The 18,969-nt window shown below is 49.8% G+C and overlaps 1 protein-coding gene across 3 annotated transcripts in view; it reads right to left on the minus strand.

Moving 5' to 3' along the window:
• The window catches only part of LOC138491102 (probable cation-transporting ATPase 13A4), a 995,403-nt gene that overhangs the window by 175,799 nt on the left and 800,635 nt on the right, over positions 1–18,969 (minus strand). For all 3 annotated transcript variants that reach the window (XM_069617423.1, XM_069617421.1, XM_069617422.1), the window contains one exon: positions 7,712–7,784. In XM_069617423.1, the coding sequence (XP_069473524.1) occupies positions 7,712–7,784 (73 nt within the window). The remainder of the gene's footprint in view (positions 1–7,711; positions 7,785–18,969) is intronic.

Here is an 18,969-nt window from a genome sequence, read left to right on the forward strand (position 1 = left end):
CCAAGATGATGTACTTGGGGTTAATTGAGCCTTTCCAATATCCCGTTGGCCAGCCCAGAGGTACTGGTCCCCAAGAAGTCCAGGAGTGGCAAAACTGAGACGTCGACTACAGGGGGATCAATTCTGTTATGAAGACAGATGCACACCCCACACCTTGGGCAGATGAACTAGTTGACCGGTTAGGTGCTGCCAAATTTAGGAGTACCTTTGACCTCAGGGTGGGATACTGGCAGGTTAGCTTAATGGACCAAGCAAATGAGAGGTCCACATTCTCCACACCAGAAGGGCACTACCAGTTTACTGTGATGCCCTTGGCTTAAGGAATACCCCTGCTACCTTTCAGGGGATGGTGAATCGGGTCCTCTCTCGGTTACAGGATTTCAGTGTTGCCTGTTTAGATGATGTTGCTGTCTTCAGCCATACCTGGGAAAGGCCACCTATCCCACCTGCAATAAGTGCTTCAAGCCATGCAGAAGGGTAGTTTGACTATCAAGGCATCCAAGTGCCAGATAGAGCAGGCCTTTGCTACATATCTGCGGCACCAAGAGGAAGGCGGTAAAAAACAGCCTCTCCAGGCCAAAGTTCAGGCAGTGGTGGATTGGGATGCACTCATCAAAGCCAGTGAAGCAGAGCACCCCCTGCAACACCCTGGGGGTGCAGCCAAAAAGAGCACGCTCATCTGCAGATCCCAGCCAGTGAACCAGAGCTCCCCCTGTAACCTCCTGGGGGTGCAGCCGAAAAGAGCATGCTCATCTGCAGATCCCAGCCAGTGAAGCAGCGCATCCCCTGTAACACCCTGAGGGTGCAGCCGAACAGAGTACACTCATCTGCAGATCCCAGCCAGTGAAGCAGAGCACCCCCTGTAACACCCTGGGGGTGCAGCCAAAAAGTGTACGCTCATCTGCAGATCCCAGCCAGTGAAGCAGAGCACCCCCTGTAACACCCTGGGGGTGCAGCCGAACAGATTACACTCATCTGCAGATCCCAACCAGTGAAGCAGCGCACCCCCTGTAACACCCTGAGGGTGCAGCCGAACACGCTCATCTGCAGATCACAGCCAGTGAAGCAGAGCACCCCCTGTAACACCCTGGGGGTGCAGCCAAAAAGAGCATCTGCAGATCCCAGCCAGTGAAGCAGAGCACCCCCTGCAACACCCTGGGGGTGCAGCCGAACAGAGTACACTCATCTGCAGATCCCAGCCAGTGAAGCAGTAACACCCTGGGGGTGCAGCCGAACAGAGTACACTCATCTGCAGATCCCAGCCAGTGAAGCAGCGCATCCCCTGTAACACCCTGAGGGTGCAGCCGAAAAGAGCATCTGCAGATCCCAGCCAGTGAAGCAGAGCACCCCCTGTAACACCCTGGGGGTGCAGCCGAAAAGAGCATCTGCAGATCCCAGCCAGTGAAGCAGAGCACCCCCTGTAACACCCTGAGGGTGCAGCCGAAAAGAGCACGCTCATCTGCAGATCCCAGCCAGTGAAGCAGCGCATCCCCTGTAACACCCTGAGGGTGCAGCCGAACAGAGTACGCTCATCTGCAGATCCCAGCCAGTGAAGCAGAGCACCCCCTGTAACACCCTGGGGGTGCAGCCGAACAGAGTACGCTCATCTGCAGATCCCAGCCAGTGAAGCAGCGCATCCCCTGTAACACCCTGAGGGTGCAGCCGAACAGAGTACGCTCATCTGCAGATCCCAGCCAGTGAAGCAGCGCATCCCCTGTAACACCCTGAGGTTGCAGCCGAACAGAGTACGCTCATCTGCAGATCCCAGCCAGTGAAGCAGCGCATCCCCTGTAACACCCTGAGGGTGCAGCCGAACAGAGTACGCTCATCTGCAGATCCCAGCCAGTGAAGCAGAGCACCCCCTGCAACACCCTGGGGGTGCAGCCGAAAAGAGCACGCTCATCTGCAGATCCCAGCCAGTGAAGCAGCGCATCCCCTGTAACACCCTGAGGGTGCAGCCGAACAGAGCACACTCATCTGCAGATCCCAGCCAGTGAAGCAGCGCATCCCTCATCTGCAGATCCGAACAGAGCACACTCATCTGCAGATCCCAGCCAGTGAAGCAGAGCACCCCCTGTAACCTCCTGGGGGTGCAGCCGAACAGAGTACACTCATCTGCAGATCCCAGCCAGTGAAGCAGAGCACCCCCTGTAACCTCCTGGGGGTGCAGCCGAACAGAGTACACTCGTCTGCAGATCCCAGCCAGTGAAGCAGAGCACCCCCTGTAATCTCCTGGGGGTGCAGCCGAACACGCTCAGTGAAGCAGATCACCCCCTGTAAGCAGAGCACCCCCTGTAACACCCTGTGGGTGCAGCCGAACAGAGTACGCTCGCCAGTGAAGCAGAAGGCCTTCAATGTTTGTGGTACGATCTTTGCGGAGATGAAAGAGGGACACAGGTCCCCTAAATATATATGAAATAAGCTTGATGCTAATATGTATCCCTGCTTAAGTCCGGTATGCCTAGGGAGCCATTCTGTAGTAGCACCCACTTTAAATAGGTGCTTTTTGTTGACCCTCTCCCCCCATCCCAGGTTGACTCCATTGAAGGTGTTGATCACATTCCTGTTGATCGAAGGCCACATCCTCACTTCATGCCATAATGGAACTGCTTTGGCAGGGGGCAAGGGTGGGGGAAGTAGGCAATTAGAGTTTCTTGGGTCTTGGGAGATTAGAGCAGAAGGTTCTCCTTCTGAAAGCACATTAGTTGGTCACAGGGGAGGTCTGGCGAGATGAAGGTAGGTCTGGCGAGATGAGGGGAGGTCTGGCGAGATGAGGGGAGGTCTGGCGAGATGAGGGGATGTCTGGCGAGGCAAGGGGACGTCTGGCGAGGCAAGGGGAGGTCTGGCGAGATGAGGGGATGTCTGGCGAGGCAAGGGGACGTCCGACGAGACAAGGGGAGATCCAGCGAGGCAAGGAGATGTCTGGCGAGGCAAGGGGACGTCCGACGAGGCAAGGGGACGTCTGGCGAGGCAAGGGGAGGTCTGTCCCACTCTCCTGAAGATCCGAGAGGATGGAGGGTAAGACTCAGTGACTGCCCTGCTTGGCCTGGAGCATAAGAGCTCCATTGTCATATAAATCTACTGTTAGCTGATGGGATTTGGATCCGGGGATCCTGGGGTCACATCTGAGGCCTCCAGCATGGGGAATGACCCAGGGGTTCACTGCTACAGTCCATATTTTGGGGAAGTCCCTATAAAGGAGGCTGTTGCTCATCCATTCCAGTGATTACGAAGCACAGTCTCTGTAAGTGCACGGAGTAGTTGGGTTCTCCAGGAACATGTGCGCTTTGAATTTCTTTCTGTCATATGTGGTTGAATCATATAATGTGGGACATTGATGGTGTAGAGATTAGGAGGACAAGGGCCTGCAGAATATATAGAAAAGCATGTCAAGAGTGTTCAGCAAGGTGCCAGGAAGATTCTCATCAGGGAGAGTTTGCAGGGGGTCCCTATGGTGCTAGTCACTCAGGACATGTGTCTTTGGTGAACCTGGCAGTGACATTCCAAGTCAATCGCCATGCAGCAAAGGGTGGCTAGTGGTGCAAGACATGAACAAGTGGCCCGAGCAGGAGACTTCATATGGGGCGGATAGAGGCAGAGGGGCAGAGAGGAGGAGTGAAAGAGGGGAACTAGAGAAAGAGGGAGAGAGAGAGAGAGAGCATGGGAGAAAGAGGGGAACTAGAGACAGAGAGGAAGAGTGCATGGGAGAAAGAGGGGAACTAGAGAAAGAGGGAGAGATAGAGAGAGTGCATGGGAGAAAGAGGGGAACTAGAGACAGAGAGGAAGAGTGCATGGGAGAAAGAGGGGAACTAGAGAAAGAGGGAGAGAGAGAGAGTGCATGGGAGAAAGAGGGGAACTAGAGACAGAGAGGAAGAGTGCATGGGAGAAAGAGGGGAACTAGAGACAGAGAGGAAGAGTGCATGTGAGAAAGAGGGGAACTAGAGAAAGAGAGGAAGAGTGCATGGGAGAAAGAGGGGAACTAGAGAAAGAGGGAGAGAGAGAGAGTGCGTGGGAGAAAGAGGGGAACTAGAGACAGAGAGGAAGAGTGCATGGGAGAAAGAGGGGAACTAGAGACAGAGAGGAAGAGTGCATGTGAGAATGAGGGGAACTAGAGACAAAGGGAGAGTGCATGGGAGAAAGAGGGGAACTAGAGAAAGAGGGAGAGAGAGAGAGAGAGAGAGTGCATGGGAGAAAGAGGGGAACTAGAGACAGAGAGGAAGAGTGCATGGGAGAAAGAGGGGAACTAGAGAACGAGGGAGAGAGAGAGAGAGAGAATGCATGGGAGAAAGAGGGGAACTAGAGACAGAGAGGAAGAGTGCATGGGAGAAAGAGGGGAACTAGAGAAAGAGGGAGAGAGAGAGAGAGAGTACGTGGGAGAAAGAGGGGAACTAGAGACAGAGAGGAAGAGTGCATGGGAGAAAGAGGGGAACTAGAGACAGAGAGGAGAGTGCATGTGAGAATGAGGGGAACTAGAGACAAAGGGAGAGTGCATGGGAGAAAGAGGGGAACTAGAGAAAGAGGAAGAGAGAGAGAGAGTGCATGGTAGAAAGAGGGGAACTAGAGACAGAGAGGAAGAGTGCAAGGGAGAAAGAGGGGAACTAGAGAAAGAGGGAGAGAGAGAGAGAGTGCTTGGGAGAAAGAGGGGAACTAGAGACAGAGAGGAAGAGTGCATGGGAGAAAGAGGGGAACTAGAGACAGAGAGGAAGAGTGCATGTGAGAATGAGGGGAACTAGAGACAAAGGGAGAGTGCATGGGTGAAAGAGGGGAACTAGAGAAAGAGGGAGAGAGAGAGAGCGAGAGTGCATGGGAGAAAGAGAGGAACTAGAGACAGAGAGGAAGAGCGCATTGGGAGAAAAAGGGGAACTAGAGACAGAGGGACAGAGAGGGAGAGTGCATGGGAGAATGAGGGGAGCTAGAGAGAGAGGAAGAGTGCATGTGAGAAAGAGGGGAACTAGAGACAGAGGGACAGAGAGGAAGAGTGCATGTGAGAAAGAGGGGAACTAGAGGCTGAGGGACAGAGAGGAAGAGTGCATGGGAGAAGAAGGGAAATAGAGGCAGAGAGGAAGAGTGCATGGGAGAAAGAGGGGAACTAGAGAAAGAGGGAGAGAGAGAGAGTGCATGGGAGAAAGAGGGGAACTAGAGACAGAGAGGAAGAGTGCATAGGAGAAAGAGGGGAACTAGAGAAAGAGGGAGAGAGAGAGAGAGTGCATGGGAGAAAGAGGGGAACTAGAGACAGAGAGGAAGAGTGCATGGGAGAAAGAGGGGAACTAGAGAAAGAGGGAGAGAGAGAGAGTGCATGGGAGAAAGAGGGGAACTAGAGACATATAGGAAGAGTGCATGGGAGAAAGAGGGGAACTAGAGAAAGAGGGAGAGAGAGAGTGCATGGGAGAAAGAGGGGAACTAGAGGCAGAGAGGAAGAGTGCATGGGAGAAAGAGGGGAACTAGAGAAAGAGGGAGAGAGAGAGAAAGTGCATGGGAGAAAGAGGGGAACTAGAGACAGAGAGGAAGAGTGCATGGGAGAAAGAGGGGAACTAGAGAAAGAGGGAGAGAGAGAGAGCATGGGAGAAAGAGGGGAACTAGAGACAGAGAGGAAGAGTGCATGTGAGAAAGAGGGGAACTAGATACAGAGAGGAAGAGTGCAAGGGAGAATGAGGGGAACTAGAGAAAGAGGGAGAGAGAGGAATAGTGCATTGGGAGAAAAAGGGGAACTAGAGACAGAGGGACAGAGAGGGAGAGTGCATGGGAGAATGAGGGGAGCTAGAGAGAGAGGAAGAGTGCATGTGAGAAAGAGGGGAACTAGAGACAGAGGGACAGAGAGAAAGAGTGCATGGGAGAAAGAGGGGAACTACAGACAGAGAGGAAGAGTGCATGAGAGAAAGAGGGGAACTAGAGACAGAGGGACAGAGAGGAAGAGTGCATGGGAGAAAGAGGGGAACTAGAGACAGAGGGACAGAGAGGAAGAGTGCATGGAAGAAAGAGGGGAACTAGAGGCTGAGGGACAGAGAGGAAGAGTGCATGGGAGAATAAGGGAAATAGAGGCAGAGAGGAAGAGTGCATGGGAGAAAGAGGGGAACTAGAGAAAGATGGAGAGAGAGGGAGAGTGAGTGGGAGAAAGAGGGGAACTACAGACAGAGAGGAAGAGTGCATGGGAGAAAAAGGGGAACTAGAGACAGAGGGACAGAGAGGGAGAGTGCATGGGAGAATGAGGGGAACTAGAGAGAGAGGAAGAGTTCATGTGAGAAAGAGGGGAACTAGAGACAGAGGGACAGAGAGAAAGAGTGCATGGGAGAAAGAGGGGAACTAGAGACAGAGGGACAGAGTGGAAGAGTGCATGGGAGAAAGAGGGGAACTAGAGACAGAGGGACAGAGAGGAAGAGTGCATGGAAGAAAGAGGGGAACTAGAGACAGAGGGACAGAGAGGAAGAGTGAATGGGAGAAGGGGGGGAACTAGAGACAGAAGGAGAGAGAGGGAGTGTGAATGGGAGAAAGAGGGGAACTAGAGACAGAAGGAGAGCGAGAAAACAAAACCTGCAGACAGTTTTCACTTAAACATTTGCCCTAAATAACGTTTAGGTTGGGACATATGAAATATCCATCGGTGTCAGGCACTATTAGAGAGCTCTAGCGTCTGAAATGCTCAGCTGTTGCATTGATAGCACATCAATGACTGGCCAACTAGTTCTAACAACGTAAACATTTCTTTAAACCTGTTCTATCCTGCCCCTTAACCTTTGGGGCTTTAAGGAGTAATTGATGACTTTGCAGCAAGCATGTGTTTACCTCAGGACTGACGGTGCAATAGGGTTGAGTACCCGTTGGGAAGAAAACCCATCTTGATGGATAACCATTTAAGATATTTAACTAATGAACTGGCACCCAGTGACCCCACCAGACAAGCCTTCCCTCAAGCAGGCTTCCTTCCCCAAAGCACACCTCCCTTCCCCAGAGCACGCCTCCCTTCCCCGGAGCACGCCTTCCTTCCCCAAAGCACGCCTCCCTTCCCCAATGTACACCTCCCTTCCTCAGAGCACGCCTCCCTTCCCCAGAGCACGCCTCCCTTCCCCAGAGCACACCTCCCTTCCCCGGAGCACACCTCCCTTCTCCCAGAGCACACCTCCCTTGCCTGGAGCACGCCTCCCTTCCCCAGAACACGCCTCCCTTCCCCAAAGCACACCTCCCTTCCCCAGAGCATGCCTCCCTTCTCCGGAGCACACCTCCCTTCCCCAGAGCACACCTCCCTTCCCCAGAGCACGCCTCCCTTCCCCGGAGCACACCTCCCTTCTCCCAGAGCACACCTCCCTTGCCCAGAGCACGCCTCCCATGCCTGGAGCACGCCCCTCCAACCTAGAAAACCCCTCCTATTGTGAAACTTAAGTGTCGAAGGAAGGTATTTAAAATGTAAATAACAATTAACTTTCATTTTGACAACAGTTAGTGTGTGTGTATGAGATATTCCTGGGTAGCAACACAACATTCAAGTTAGGACATCAAGTACATAGGGAGAAAAAACAAATAAGGGAGACCCCACATAAACACTTACCCTGAAGCACAACTTTACAGACCCCAGAACATACTAGTAACTGTAGTCTCCCCTAATCGTGTGCCACTATGCACTAGCCTTAGATGGAACTAACATCACCCCTGTCCCCACATTTCAGCAGACATGCTAACTGTGCTCATAGTTATATCAACACATGTGTGCGCGGCTTACTTGTCAAGTAAGTGAGGAAGGCGATCCCCATGTCTTGGGTGACATACTGGAAGTTTCCAAGGAATTTGTTTTGCTATAAAGAGAGAAAAAGAAACAGAACAGGTTAGCTTCAGCACATTAAATAGCAGAATATGCCTGCATCATAAAATTGGAAGCTCTCCACCAGTTCATTGCTAGTAATTGGCAGGGTTGGAATGAGCAGGTATGCTGATTCGCATAACAAAAAAGCAGAGAGCCTGGAAGTTTCCATCCAAACAAAGTTGCAATAACATTCTGCCCTCTCTGATAGGCCTTTATCTTCCGGCCTCTCTGATTGGACAGCACACACTTGATTTCAGCCAACCCGCTTGTTGCACAGTGAAGCCAAACACGGGCCACTTTGTGACCTTGTTGGTTCGGCTCTGATCTTTCCTTGATGGGTGAAGGAGTGGAGGGAGTGAAGGGTCCCTATACGTTGTGGCAGCTACTTGAACCATCTTCATCTCGACTGATCAATGGTAAGTGCAACCAAATCATTATGAATACAGAAAGGTGTGAGAGCTGGAGCAGCGGGTGGCAACCATTGGACTTAGCTAAACCTGCCTACTTATTCAGCCTACCTCAAGAGATATCTACCTGGCCCCACTTGATAATACTTATCAACATTCTCAATCTAACTGTTCTCTGGTCAACAATGTCTCTAACAAGCCCGCCTGTGCGAAACTTGGCTACAAAAATGCTGAATAGTAACATTAGTCTGTCAGCGACTACCTCCGATATTGAACAGCTCTCAAGAAAGGCACCCATTCCCAACTCCTTTAGATCCAACAGACAAAGCGGCCTTATATGTAGGAATTCCAATTTACGCTTGAGACTACCAAAAATATATGAACTGCCGTATTCATCGTGAGGAGTCAAACAAAATGACCCCTTAACAAGAGCCACCACCAACTACAACCACAAAATAGACAAACATCATAGACCTCAAACTAGTCCAGCCAAACATATTAGCTCTGCCTTAACTATGCCACCCATTTCAAGCCCTATCCTTAAAGGAGCACTTATTAATGCTAGATCATTAATAGTCCATGCAACAGAAATTGCCAACATTTTACCAATAGATAATTACGACTTCCTAGCCATCACGGAAACTTGGCTATACCAAGCGGCTGCCCAGCACTGATGCGTGCGGTGCCTACCAACTATACTATCTTTAGAGAAGACAGAACCAACTCCTGTGGAGGAGGCCTAGCGTTCATAACCAAAACCAATCTTTCAACAAGAATAGATACACCCCTGCACACCAAATCCTGTGAGTCTTTAACTGTCGAGCTCCTAACATCTAACTCACAAACCATTACTATACACCTTATCTACAGGCCACCAGGTCCCAAAGGCTCCTTCGAAGAGGATATCTCTAATATACTTTCAGATAATCTAAAGAACTCATCACAAGCCCTTCTACTAGGAGACTTGAACTTGGGATTCAACGATCACAAGATGTACAAGCCACAAACATAGTTAATGTCTTCTCAGACCTCGTTTTACCCGAAAAGTTTCACACCCCACATACGAGAAAGGCCAAACACTTGATTGGGTAGCCGACCATAACTGCAACACAACCATCACTTCCATTAGTCATCAAGCATGGACAGACCATGCTCACATAACCTTCTCTATTGATGCTAAAATCCTCTCAACACAAAATAATATTCCAGCACCCCCTATTTTAACACGGAATACAAAAAGCATAACTACAAACAGGTTATTACCATTAATTCTCCCCACCCTAAACTCGTTGCCTGATACACTAGATCCCTCCACCTTAGTGAACGAATTTAACACAGTCATGGCCAATGCCCTGGATACTATTGCTCCATTAAAAATGCGAAACAGTAAACCTAGAGCATTCTTAAATGCCTGGTTTACTCCCTATTTTAAATCACTAAGGAAAGAATGACGTAAGTGTGAATCTTCCTGGAGACTAACACCATCTGAGGCGAATGAAGCCACCCTCATTAAAACCGCTACACAATACAAAAATGAAATTTGGCGAGCAAAAAACAAAGCTTTGCCAACCGAATAATGCAAGCCAAATCAGGTACCAATGAGCATTTTACAATACTAAAGGAATTGGAGAACCCCACCCCGGTACCTGACAATTGTATTAAAAATAAAACATGATGTTCTAACATTCAGGACACCCTCTGCGATAAAATTGCCACCCTCCAAGTCAAAATTGATTTAAAAAAATAAACATACCCCCCACAACTTCCCAACCTGACAACTCACACATCACTGCCAAACCAGAACAAAGATTTAACTTCTCTAAAGTCTCCATACTCGAGGTGGAAAAAATAATATTATCACTTAAACCGTCAAACTGTCGAGGTGATAATTGCCCGGCACAAATAATAAATGATGCTGCAAGAGATTTATCACCATTTATCTCTAAGCTTATCAGTGCTTCATTCTCCTCAGGTACTATACCTAGTAATTTCAAGGAATCGTGGGTCCTCCCACTCCTCAAGAAGCAATCACTTGACCCAGCCATACCCACAAACTACAGGCCCATCACTACGGTGCCATTCCTACTAAAGATATTAGACAGAGTGGCATACGTACAGGTTCAAATTCAAATTCGTTTTTTGAGCTACATCAACTCTTAGGTACCGGGCAATCAGGTTTCAGACCACAGCACAGTACTGAAACAGCACTTATTGATCTGAATGCCCCGGTCGACGAGCTCAGAGACCAAGGAAAGACTGCCCTGCTTCTCCTTCTGGATCTCTCAGCAGCATTTGACCTGGTGGATCACAAGTGCTCTGTTACCATTTAGAATCTGCAGCACACCTTTCGGACCAAGCAATAGCTTGGATCAAATCATTTATAAGCGAAAGAATTATGAGGATCTTCTCTACTTCAGCAGGTGCAGACGCTGCTCCCATCACGTGCGGTGTACCCCAGGGTTCATGCGTTTCCCCTACCATGTATAACATTTTTACAAAGCCCCTATTTGATGATCTGGACCTTCTAGATGTCACCTACACTAATTATGCAGATGACACCCAGATTCTCATCCCACTTTCTGAGGATTACAAACAGAATTTGGCCTTGGTGAATAGGATATACCTCATCATCCAGGCATGGATGGCACTTCACGGTCTATGCCTGAATGATGACAAAACGGAACTCATCATACTGGAGACTACACCAAACATTAATAAACTCAGCCAGGACTACACCCCCTTCGTCATAGACGTCCACTCTATCAAAGTTGCCAAAGAGGTAAAAACACTAGGGCCCTCATTACGACCCTGGCGGAAATCGAAAAACGATGGCGGAAATGCAATACCGCCATCGAATACCGCTCGTTGCGACTATGACCCGTCACCGTAAAGTACGATGCCATTAGCGACACCGTAGTGAACGCCAACGCTAACTGCACCAAGTACGCGCACGCGCGCCATGCAAAACCGTAATTACCACCATGGCGCAACGGTACGCGAATTCTGACCCTAGCGGACATTTACATAACGCCATCAAGCATGGCGGAAAGTACCAATCCGCCATGGCGAGAAATACGGCATCGTGAACCAACCGTAAATGGCCCAACTGAGTGCCTGTACACCACTCCCTGGCCACATTGCATAACACCTCGTAGGTGCAATGAAGTAAAATGCAACCAGTGAAATGCACAAGTCACCAACGCATGCCAACGAACAAATGAATGTAGGGGCTCCAAGTGCCTTGTGAGTGGCCATCCATATTTGGCATGTCACCATTGCCGTACTGATGCAGCACAGGCATGCGAAGGTTCAAGTACAGCAAAATGAACTGAAAGATGAGACAAAACAACAACAGGCCCCCATCGCCTGACACCAGTGTAAGGCAACATTCAAAGCAGCATCCTTAGGGAGACGGCACCAGCCCAGTACACATGCCAGTAAACAAACCAACCATCAGCATAAGCATGTACCACACAAGTTGGCAGAGTGACTGAGCAGCCAGGCTCATCTCAAGAGGGGCCAATGGGAGCTGCAGGGCACAGATGGCACGAATACAGAAGCTATTCCAATGGACATGACCTCAGTCTCCCTCCAAGAAACGCACGCAAACACAGGCACCTGTGACCAGCCATTATCTGATAATCACATCATTCCACCAATTCAGCTGGCTGACCGGCATCTGTTACACAAAAGCTAAACCCCCGCCCCTAAGCATGACATCATTAAAACAGTCATGATGGCAGCCCCTATCCCTGACCTCACTGGGCTTCGTAGGCAAACGCGGCCAGTACAGTACCACGCAACTATACTCAGAAGCCAGAACCCAATGCAGATCTACTCACAATACATCGCTCCACAAATAGGAATATGCTACATTACTTCCAAAGAATAACGCTACACGGTTAACATCAGACTAAAATTTTAATGCACATCAAATTCACCAAGCCCATACAGCTATTAGGTCATGAACCCCAAAATATCTACATTACTGTGGGCTGCATCCGCAATAAATGACCAGCTACTCCTTGTGTGACGCCCTGTTCCTTCATGGTACACAGGGGCTACATTCACGTCCAAAAAGGCAACATGGAAGCGCCTAGAACCGCAGGCCCGTCCCATTAGGTAGGCACTAGTCCAGCTGAAAGGTAGATATGTTGCTCCTAGCCACTAGTACTGCGTAAGGGCATGTGGCCCATTGGCGATCGTCCCATAAGATCGTAATGGTGCTCCACTGATGAACTCGAAGCAGCAGGTGTCGGGAGTAAAAGCCATCTGCAGGAGTGGCATACAGATGGCAGCGGCAAAAGGGGAGGAGATACCTGTCACCCAAATGAAATGAAAAAGAATAGTATGGCCATCAGAACTTCATTTGAATGACTCACTTCAATGATCACACCAAATCTACAGCCATATGCATGCTAGCCCACTCAAAAGGATTATTTCCACCCATGAATCACTTGCCAATCATAACAATATAAATCGAGGTGAAAACACTATTACAAACGAGTGTTTGTGTGCATGCGTCTGTTAAAACAGAATCCATGAGATGGGATTAGTAACGTGCATAGACACAAGTTTTGGAAGGCGCGTCGAGACAGGGAGGGTTCAACAAGGGCGGATAGACGATGGTCCCACTATGGCAGCTCTGCATCACATAGCGCAGGGGAAGGGGATAGATACCAAAAAGCCATGTACATGGCAAACTCTCTATTAAATCATCTGTCCATGCATCCATACATCATTCCCTCATCCCGGTATAAAAACGCATGATTATTAACTCACATTACATTTGAAATCTCCATTGAGTCTGTGCGTAATGCAGCCTGCAAAATCCACTGTGCTCCAGCCCGGAATTCTAGTGATGTGAAGTAACATGTATTTGGGAACGTCCTGCCTTATCGTCCACTACGCTATTGCGCATCCCATACTATTCATATCAATCATTGCATTCTCGCCATGGCCCCTGTCCCAAGGACATTAAACAATAGAACGTTATATTTGCAGTCAGACCTGTGGGCGTCTCCTCGCCGCTAGCTGAAAACCGAAAGCGCTGTCCTTCGAATTCCTCATTTGCAACATCACGTCGAAAAGGCATCCGTGGGCGCTCGAATTCACAAAATCATCCATGTAGTGCGGCAGTGTGTGAAAATGGCAACTGGCTTCACTCACAAATGGGACGCCCCGCCCGTCGGTGAACCTCGGTACAGTGCTCGCCCAAAGGGGATTGCAGCTGGCACAGGTGGAATGAATCACCACAGGTGGAGGCTATACAGCCTGAAAACACATAAATTGCACACCCAACCCCCTCCCACAACCACACCCACTCCAAAATGCTACCGGCAGGACTAGCGATGTTGGGCCTGGGGGACCTGATAGCACTGCAAGTACTCCAACTTCAAGAAGAAGACGAACACCAACTACTACAACAACCGGCCGCACAGAGGAGACGCAGGAGGAGGAGGAGGGCAAGGCAGGGCCAGCAAGGCCCACCAGCACAGCCACTACCACCACGCAGGCAGCCCGCAATCCCACGCCTCCGAGCTCATCCGTTCAACCTCACTGATGAGCAGATCCACACCCTCTACCGTTTGGACCGGGACACCATAATCTCCATTGTGGACATGACACACGCTGACCTTGTCAGCATGATAGATAGCCCAACCGCCATCCCACCCCTACTGAAGGTGGTGTCTGTACTCCACTTCCTGGCCACAGGCACCTACCAGCACACAGTCGGACAGTTGCATGGCATTTCACAGCCACTGTTCTCACGGACACTATTGCAAGTGCTCTATGCCCTCCTGAAGCACGCAGACGACTACATCTCTTTACCACGCTCGGAGCAGGAGATTACAAACACAAAAGTTGGATTCCATGCACTGGCCGGCATACCGGGTTGCATTGGTGCCATCGACTGCACCCATGTGGAATTGGTTGTCCCACATGCCATGGAGGCCCAGTACCGCAACCGGAAGCAATATCATTCTCTTAATGTACAGATGGTGTGTGACTCCAACAGGATCTTTACACATTGTTGTGCCCGATTTCCTGGATCAACCCATGATTCTATGGTCTTGAGGAACTCTACAATACCACGCTACATGGAGCGACACGCAGGGAACAGATCCTGGCTACTCGGTGAGTCTCATTCCATGCATGATAATGTGGGGTATGTGATGCGGCAATGACCTGGCAGGAAGGGGGGGGGTGCGTACGTAGCAATGTCATTCCACAAACATCCTTTCTTGTCCACATACAGGTGATGCCGGGTATCCACTGAAGAGATGGCTCCTTACACCACTCCGGAACCCACAGGACCAGCATGAGGAGGACTACAACCATGCCCACTCACGTACCCGTGTAGTCATAGAACAGGCATTCGGCCTACTGAAGGCTCGTTTCCGCTGCCTCAGCAGGTCTGGCGGGGCACTCCTGTACCGCCATGAGAAGGTTGCAAAGATAGTCATGGCATGTGTCATGCTACACAACATGTGCGTATGTAGAAATGTGCCCATGCCCCCTGACGCAGAACTGCACGCACCTGAAGATGGTCATGATGAGGCTGGGGATGTGGCAGCACCTCAGGGAGTCCGCGAGGCACAGGAGGCCCGTGAAATTCGTCAGAGTATCATAGATTCATGCTTCTAGCACTCACGCCTGGTGGCTGATACATGGACACGGGACTTGTGGCACTGTGTGTGTCTGGAACATGCACAATGTGGACTGTACGCCTATAAAGGCCTCGTACACAAAGATCAATGTCCACACGTCTCATTGGATGATTATGAAATGTTTATAGCATATGTGAAGTTATGTTACACACCCCATCGACCCGCCACCCAAGTAAGCCCAACACCCCCCTCCACCCTCCTACCTCCCCCCCGAACACCAGTGTCCAAAGATGCTCATTGTCAGTGGGCAGACGCTATTGCAAGCCCCCTCTCCGGGTATCAGGGGCACCCCTGCCTGTGGAGCGCAGGTTCCTCCCAGATCTACGTTGGGGGCTGCCCTGGACGGAACTTGCAACGGATGATGTCTCTGCCTGCTCACGTCCATGCATGTCCCTAAGGGTTTGTGAGAGCTCAGTGAGCACACGGCGCACAGCGGCAAGTTCAGCACATACGTCTTTGGACGTCGCATGCAGTTCCCCCCTCAGGCTCTCGGTGCTTCTCTCCATTTGTACCCTCAGGCTCTCGGTGCTTCTCTCCATTTGTGCCCTAAGTGTCTCAGTAGATGTTTCTATGGCTGCCTTAGTACCCCCACATTCATCAGCATGGTCCTTGAGGAGCGTGGCCAGTTGCTGCTGTTGCACGATCACCTGGTCGAGGGACTGTTGCCTCTGCTGTGCCATGGCCATTTGCGGTGGTGTCACAGAGGGGCTGATCAACTCATGTTGCCTTGCCACAGGGCTTGTGGGGGATGGCCAGTCGTCGTCTTGTGGGTGCCCCTGCGTGGTATCCTCATGGTGTAGGGGATGAAACAAACAGGGGGATTGAGACAGGTCATGGATGGGTCCTACATCGACAGCACCGTTGTCTGTGTCGGAGCATGCTGGCATTAATGCAGTGTCACCTATGGTGCTGCTGCCATCAGAAGCAGTGCCTTCTGTGGCATCCATTGGGGGGACCTGTGGTGCTGCTGGTGTGGGCATGCTGGCTGCTGGGGTGCCTGTTGAAGTCCCCTCCTGTGTGCTGCCACTTGATTTGGGCTGCTGCCGTGTCTTGATCCGTGCAGCTGAGGTGGAGGGTCTTTGGCCGTTGGTCTTGGCCCTCTTTGCAGGTGTGCTGGTAGGGGTGTCCTGCAGCTCGTCGTTTGACTCGGACCCTGTGGTGGAGTAAAGGAGGGCGAGCGTTATTTATGGGTCTGTGGAAATTGGAATGGCAATGTATCACATGCATTGGGGTGGTACCTGAGGTTGATTTGGGTCAGGGCCTTGGAGGTGGTTTCTTTTCTGTGTGGATTGAGGATGCAGTTGTTTTGCAGCCTGCAGTTAGGGTGTGCATGCTGCACGTGTAGAGGGTGTTTTTAGGATTTTTAATTATTTATGTATTTAATGTGACTTTTAAAGTGCGCTATCAGGCCAATGTATGTGGCCGTTCTCCTGGACATGTGTTTCTGTTGCACTATGTGGCCACATGGTACTTCACATGATTGGACATTGTGGATTTAGCATTGTTTTATTTGGCCCACCTACCTGATTCTTCGGATGTCTGCACTCCTTTCTCCATTCCTCCGACTCCCTCTATGCTCTCCATTCCAATGGTGGAGGCACAGATTTCTTCCCAGGGGGTCAACTTGATGGGTGATTCCGATCCTCCCCCGGTAGCTGTGGCAATGTTACGGTTGGCTGATAGTATGCTCCGTACGCGTATCCGCAAGTCGTCCCATCGCTTTCTGCATTGCTGTGGGTTGCGGGGTGCGGTCCCCACCGCACTTACCCGCTGTGCCACCAGGGCCCATGTGGCCTTCTTGTTCGCAAGTGCCGTCCTGGTCATTTGCGTGGAGAAGACGACGGCAGCATTCTCCTGGAGGGTCTCTGTGAGCACGGTGAGTTCCTCATGGGAGAAGTGGACCTGCCGCTTGCGGTCGCACACTTTTTTTGCTACTTTTCCCATTTTGTTTGTTTTAACTAGGGTGGCTGTCGGGTTGGGATGTGTCTCAGGGTCGGATTTTTAATGGTTGTGTTGGGATTCTGATTTTATAGGTGTGCGGCGTGCTGTTTCCCGTTCCGGCCCCATGTTTTTACTTCCGTTTCCGTATATTTACGGTCACCGTATTTTGCGATTGGCGCTCATTACGGTGACCGCTATGATGGGTGGCGGAATTGCACCTAGGCCGCCGCACGACGGCGGAGAGGGGCGTTTTGGGGACATTTCCGCCATCGCGGACTTTGCACTTCCGCCATGGCGTAATGCTCGTGCCCGATGGGTCATAATTGGCCGCACTTTACTCCATCGTGCAATGGCGGAAACGCTATTTACGCTATGGCGGTCCGGTCAGTTACTTTCCGCCAGGGTCGTAATGAGGGCCTAGGTCTTTACCTCGACTCTAGCCTCACCATCCCCCAAACAGGTGATTGCTATAGCATCGTCTACAGCCTACACGTGTAAGTTGATCATATCAGCAAAACCATACCTCTCTACAATCAGTTGTACCACTTTGGCAAGAGCGCTTGTGCTGTCTAAGTTGGATTATTGCAACGCTCTCTATTTGGGATCTAACAAATACATCACTCAGAAAATTCAAATACTGCAAAATAATGCCCTTAGAGCAGCACTAGGAATCTCCAAAAGCGAAAATATATCAACGATCAGAAGACAATCCAACTGGCTTTCCACTGCTGACAAATTCAAACTTAAAACAGCACCCTAACATTCAAATGCCCCAACAACCTAGCACCGAAATAACTGACAGAGAGGTTCAAAAGAAGAGTCACAACTAGACCCACTAGAACAGCCTACACCAATTGCCTTTTAGTATCCTACTTCAGAATGTCTACAACCGGAGGGAATAGCTTCCCCGTCAAAGTGTTCCAACTGTGGAACTCCCTCCGCCAACCTTAAGGACTGACCAATCCTACCCACACTTTAGATCAAATATTATCAATTGGCTTAACGGAAATTATCACTAACCCTAGCATTACCTGCTAATTGACTGTATAACTTAACTGTACTCTGTTTTACTACTGTGAATTCATACCTGTAAATGCATATGTACCAAGTGCTTTCCATGTATTAACCTGTATCTATGTAAATATGTAATTTTGTAACCTGTAAGCTTAAAGTGTTAATGTTCTCGCGCCCTGATACCTTTGGGTCTGGTGCTCGCTATAAATAAAGAAACTAACAAACAAACACACTTAATTAAAACTCATCAATTAGCCAATATTTCCAGCTTCTCCTTCCCTAAAGTTTGATTTCAAACATTGTGGATGGATGTTTCTTGTGCACTATCGCCATAGGGTAGTAATGTTTACCTACTTTCCAAGCCTAAGCTAAGGAGAGATCAAAGCAAACACATTAAAGATAAGGTTGTTTAAAATAAGATCACAAAAGAAGGGATTATTAAACAATAAATCACAACTATGCATACAAGCTTAGGGTTACTCAAATAGTGCTAAAACACCTGCAGTAGCACAACATCTCTCAGGGAAAAGGACAAATGAAGCATGGGAGGAAATGACAGAGGGACACGACTCTTGGAAATGTCACATGGTGCATCCTAGAAAGGTCACAAGGAGTTCCCTGCTTCCCAGTGCAAGGATGGGAGAGTCTGAGAATTCTACAAGTGAAGAATTGGAGAAGGAAGGACTATCTTCCCCGCCATGGACTGATGACCATCACTGTACTGTCGACCCCTGTATGCTCAAGCCCATCCCCCCTTCAGATGCAGTGGGAATGAAAAGCAATCACCTGGATAAATGTGCCCACTTGTGCTGCCATGCCACCGCTACGTAATTTATTATATAATTAGCACGTATCAACATGTCTGTCCCACCTGCTGTGTGGTGTTATCCATTACTGTTCTGATGTGCTTTGAAGCAGAGGGTCATAATTTCCCCCCACTGCTGCATGGTGATATGATATGATAGGTTATTTATAACGCGCTTAATACCCAGAGGTTTCTAAGCGCGGACCAGGGAATCGAACCTGTGTGCTCCTTGTGGTCTTGCTATCAAGGCGAGTCCGTTGCCACTGAGCTATCCTCCCGAGACCTAATGGTGGAATCCATTACTGTTATAATGACCTTTGACCCTGATAATCATTGTGC

Source organism: Ambystoma mexicanum, chromosome 10 (assembly GCF_040938575.1).
Source record: "Ambystoma mexicanum isolate Mex_15411 chromosome 10, UKY_AmexF1_1, whole genome shotgun sequence".
NCBI classification, from domain to species: domain Eukaryota; kingdom Metazoa; phylum Chordata; class Amphibia; order Caudata; family Ambystomatidae; genus Ambystoma; species Ambystoma mexicanum.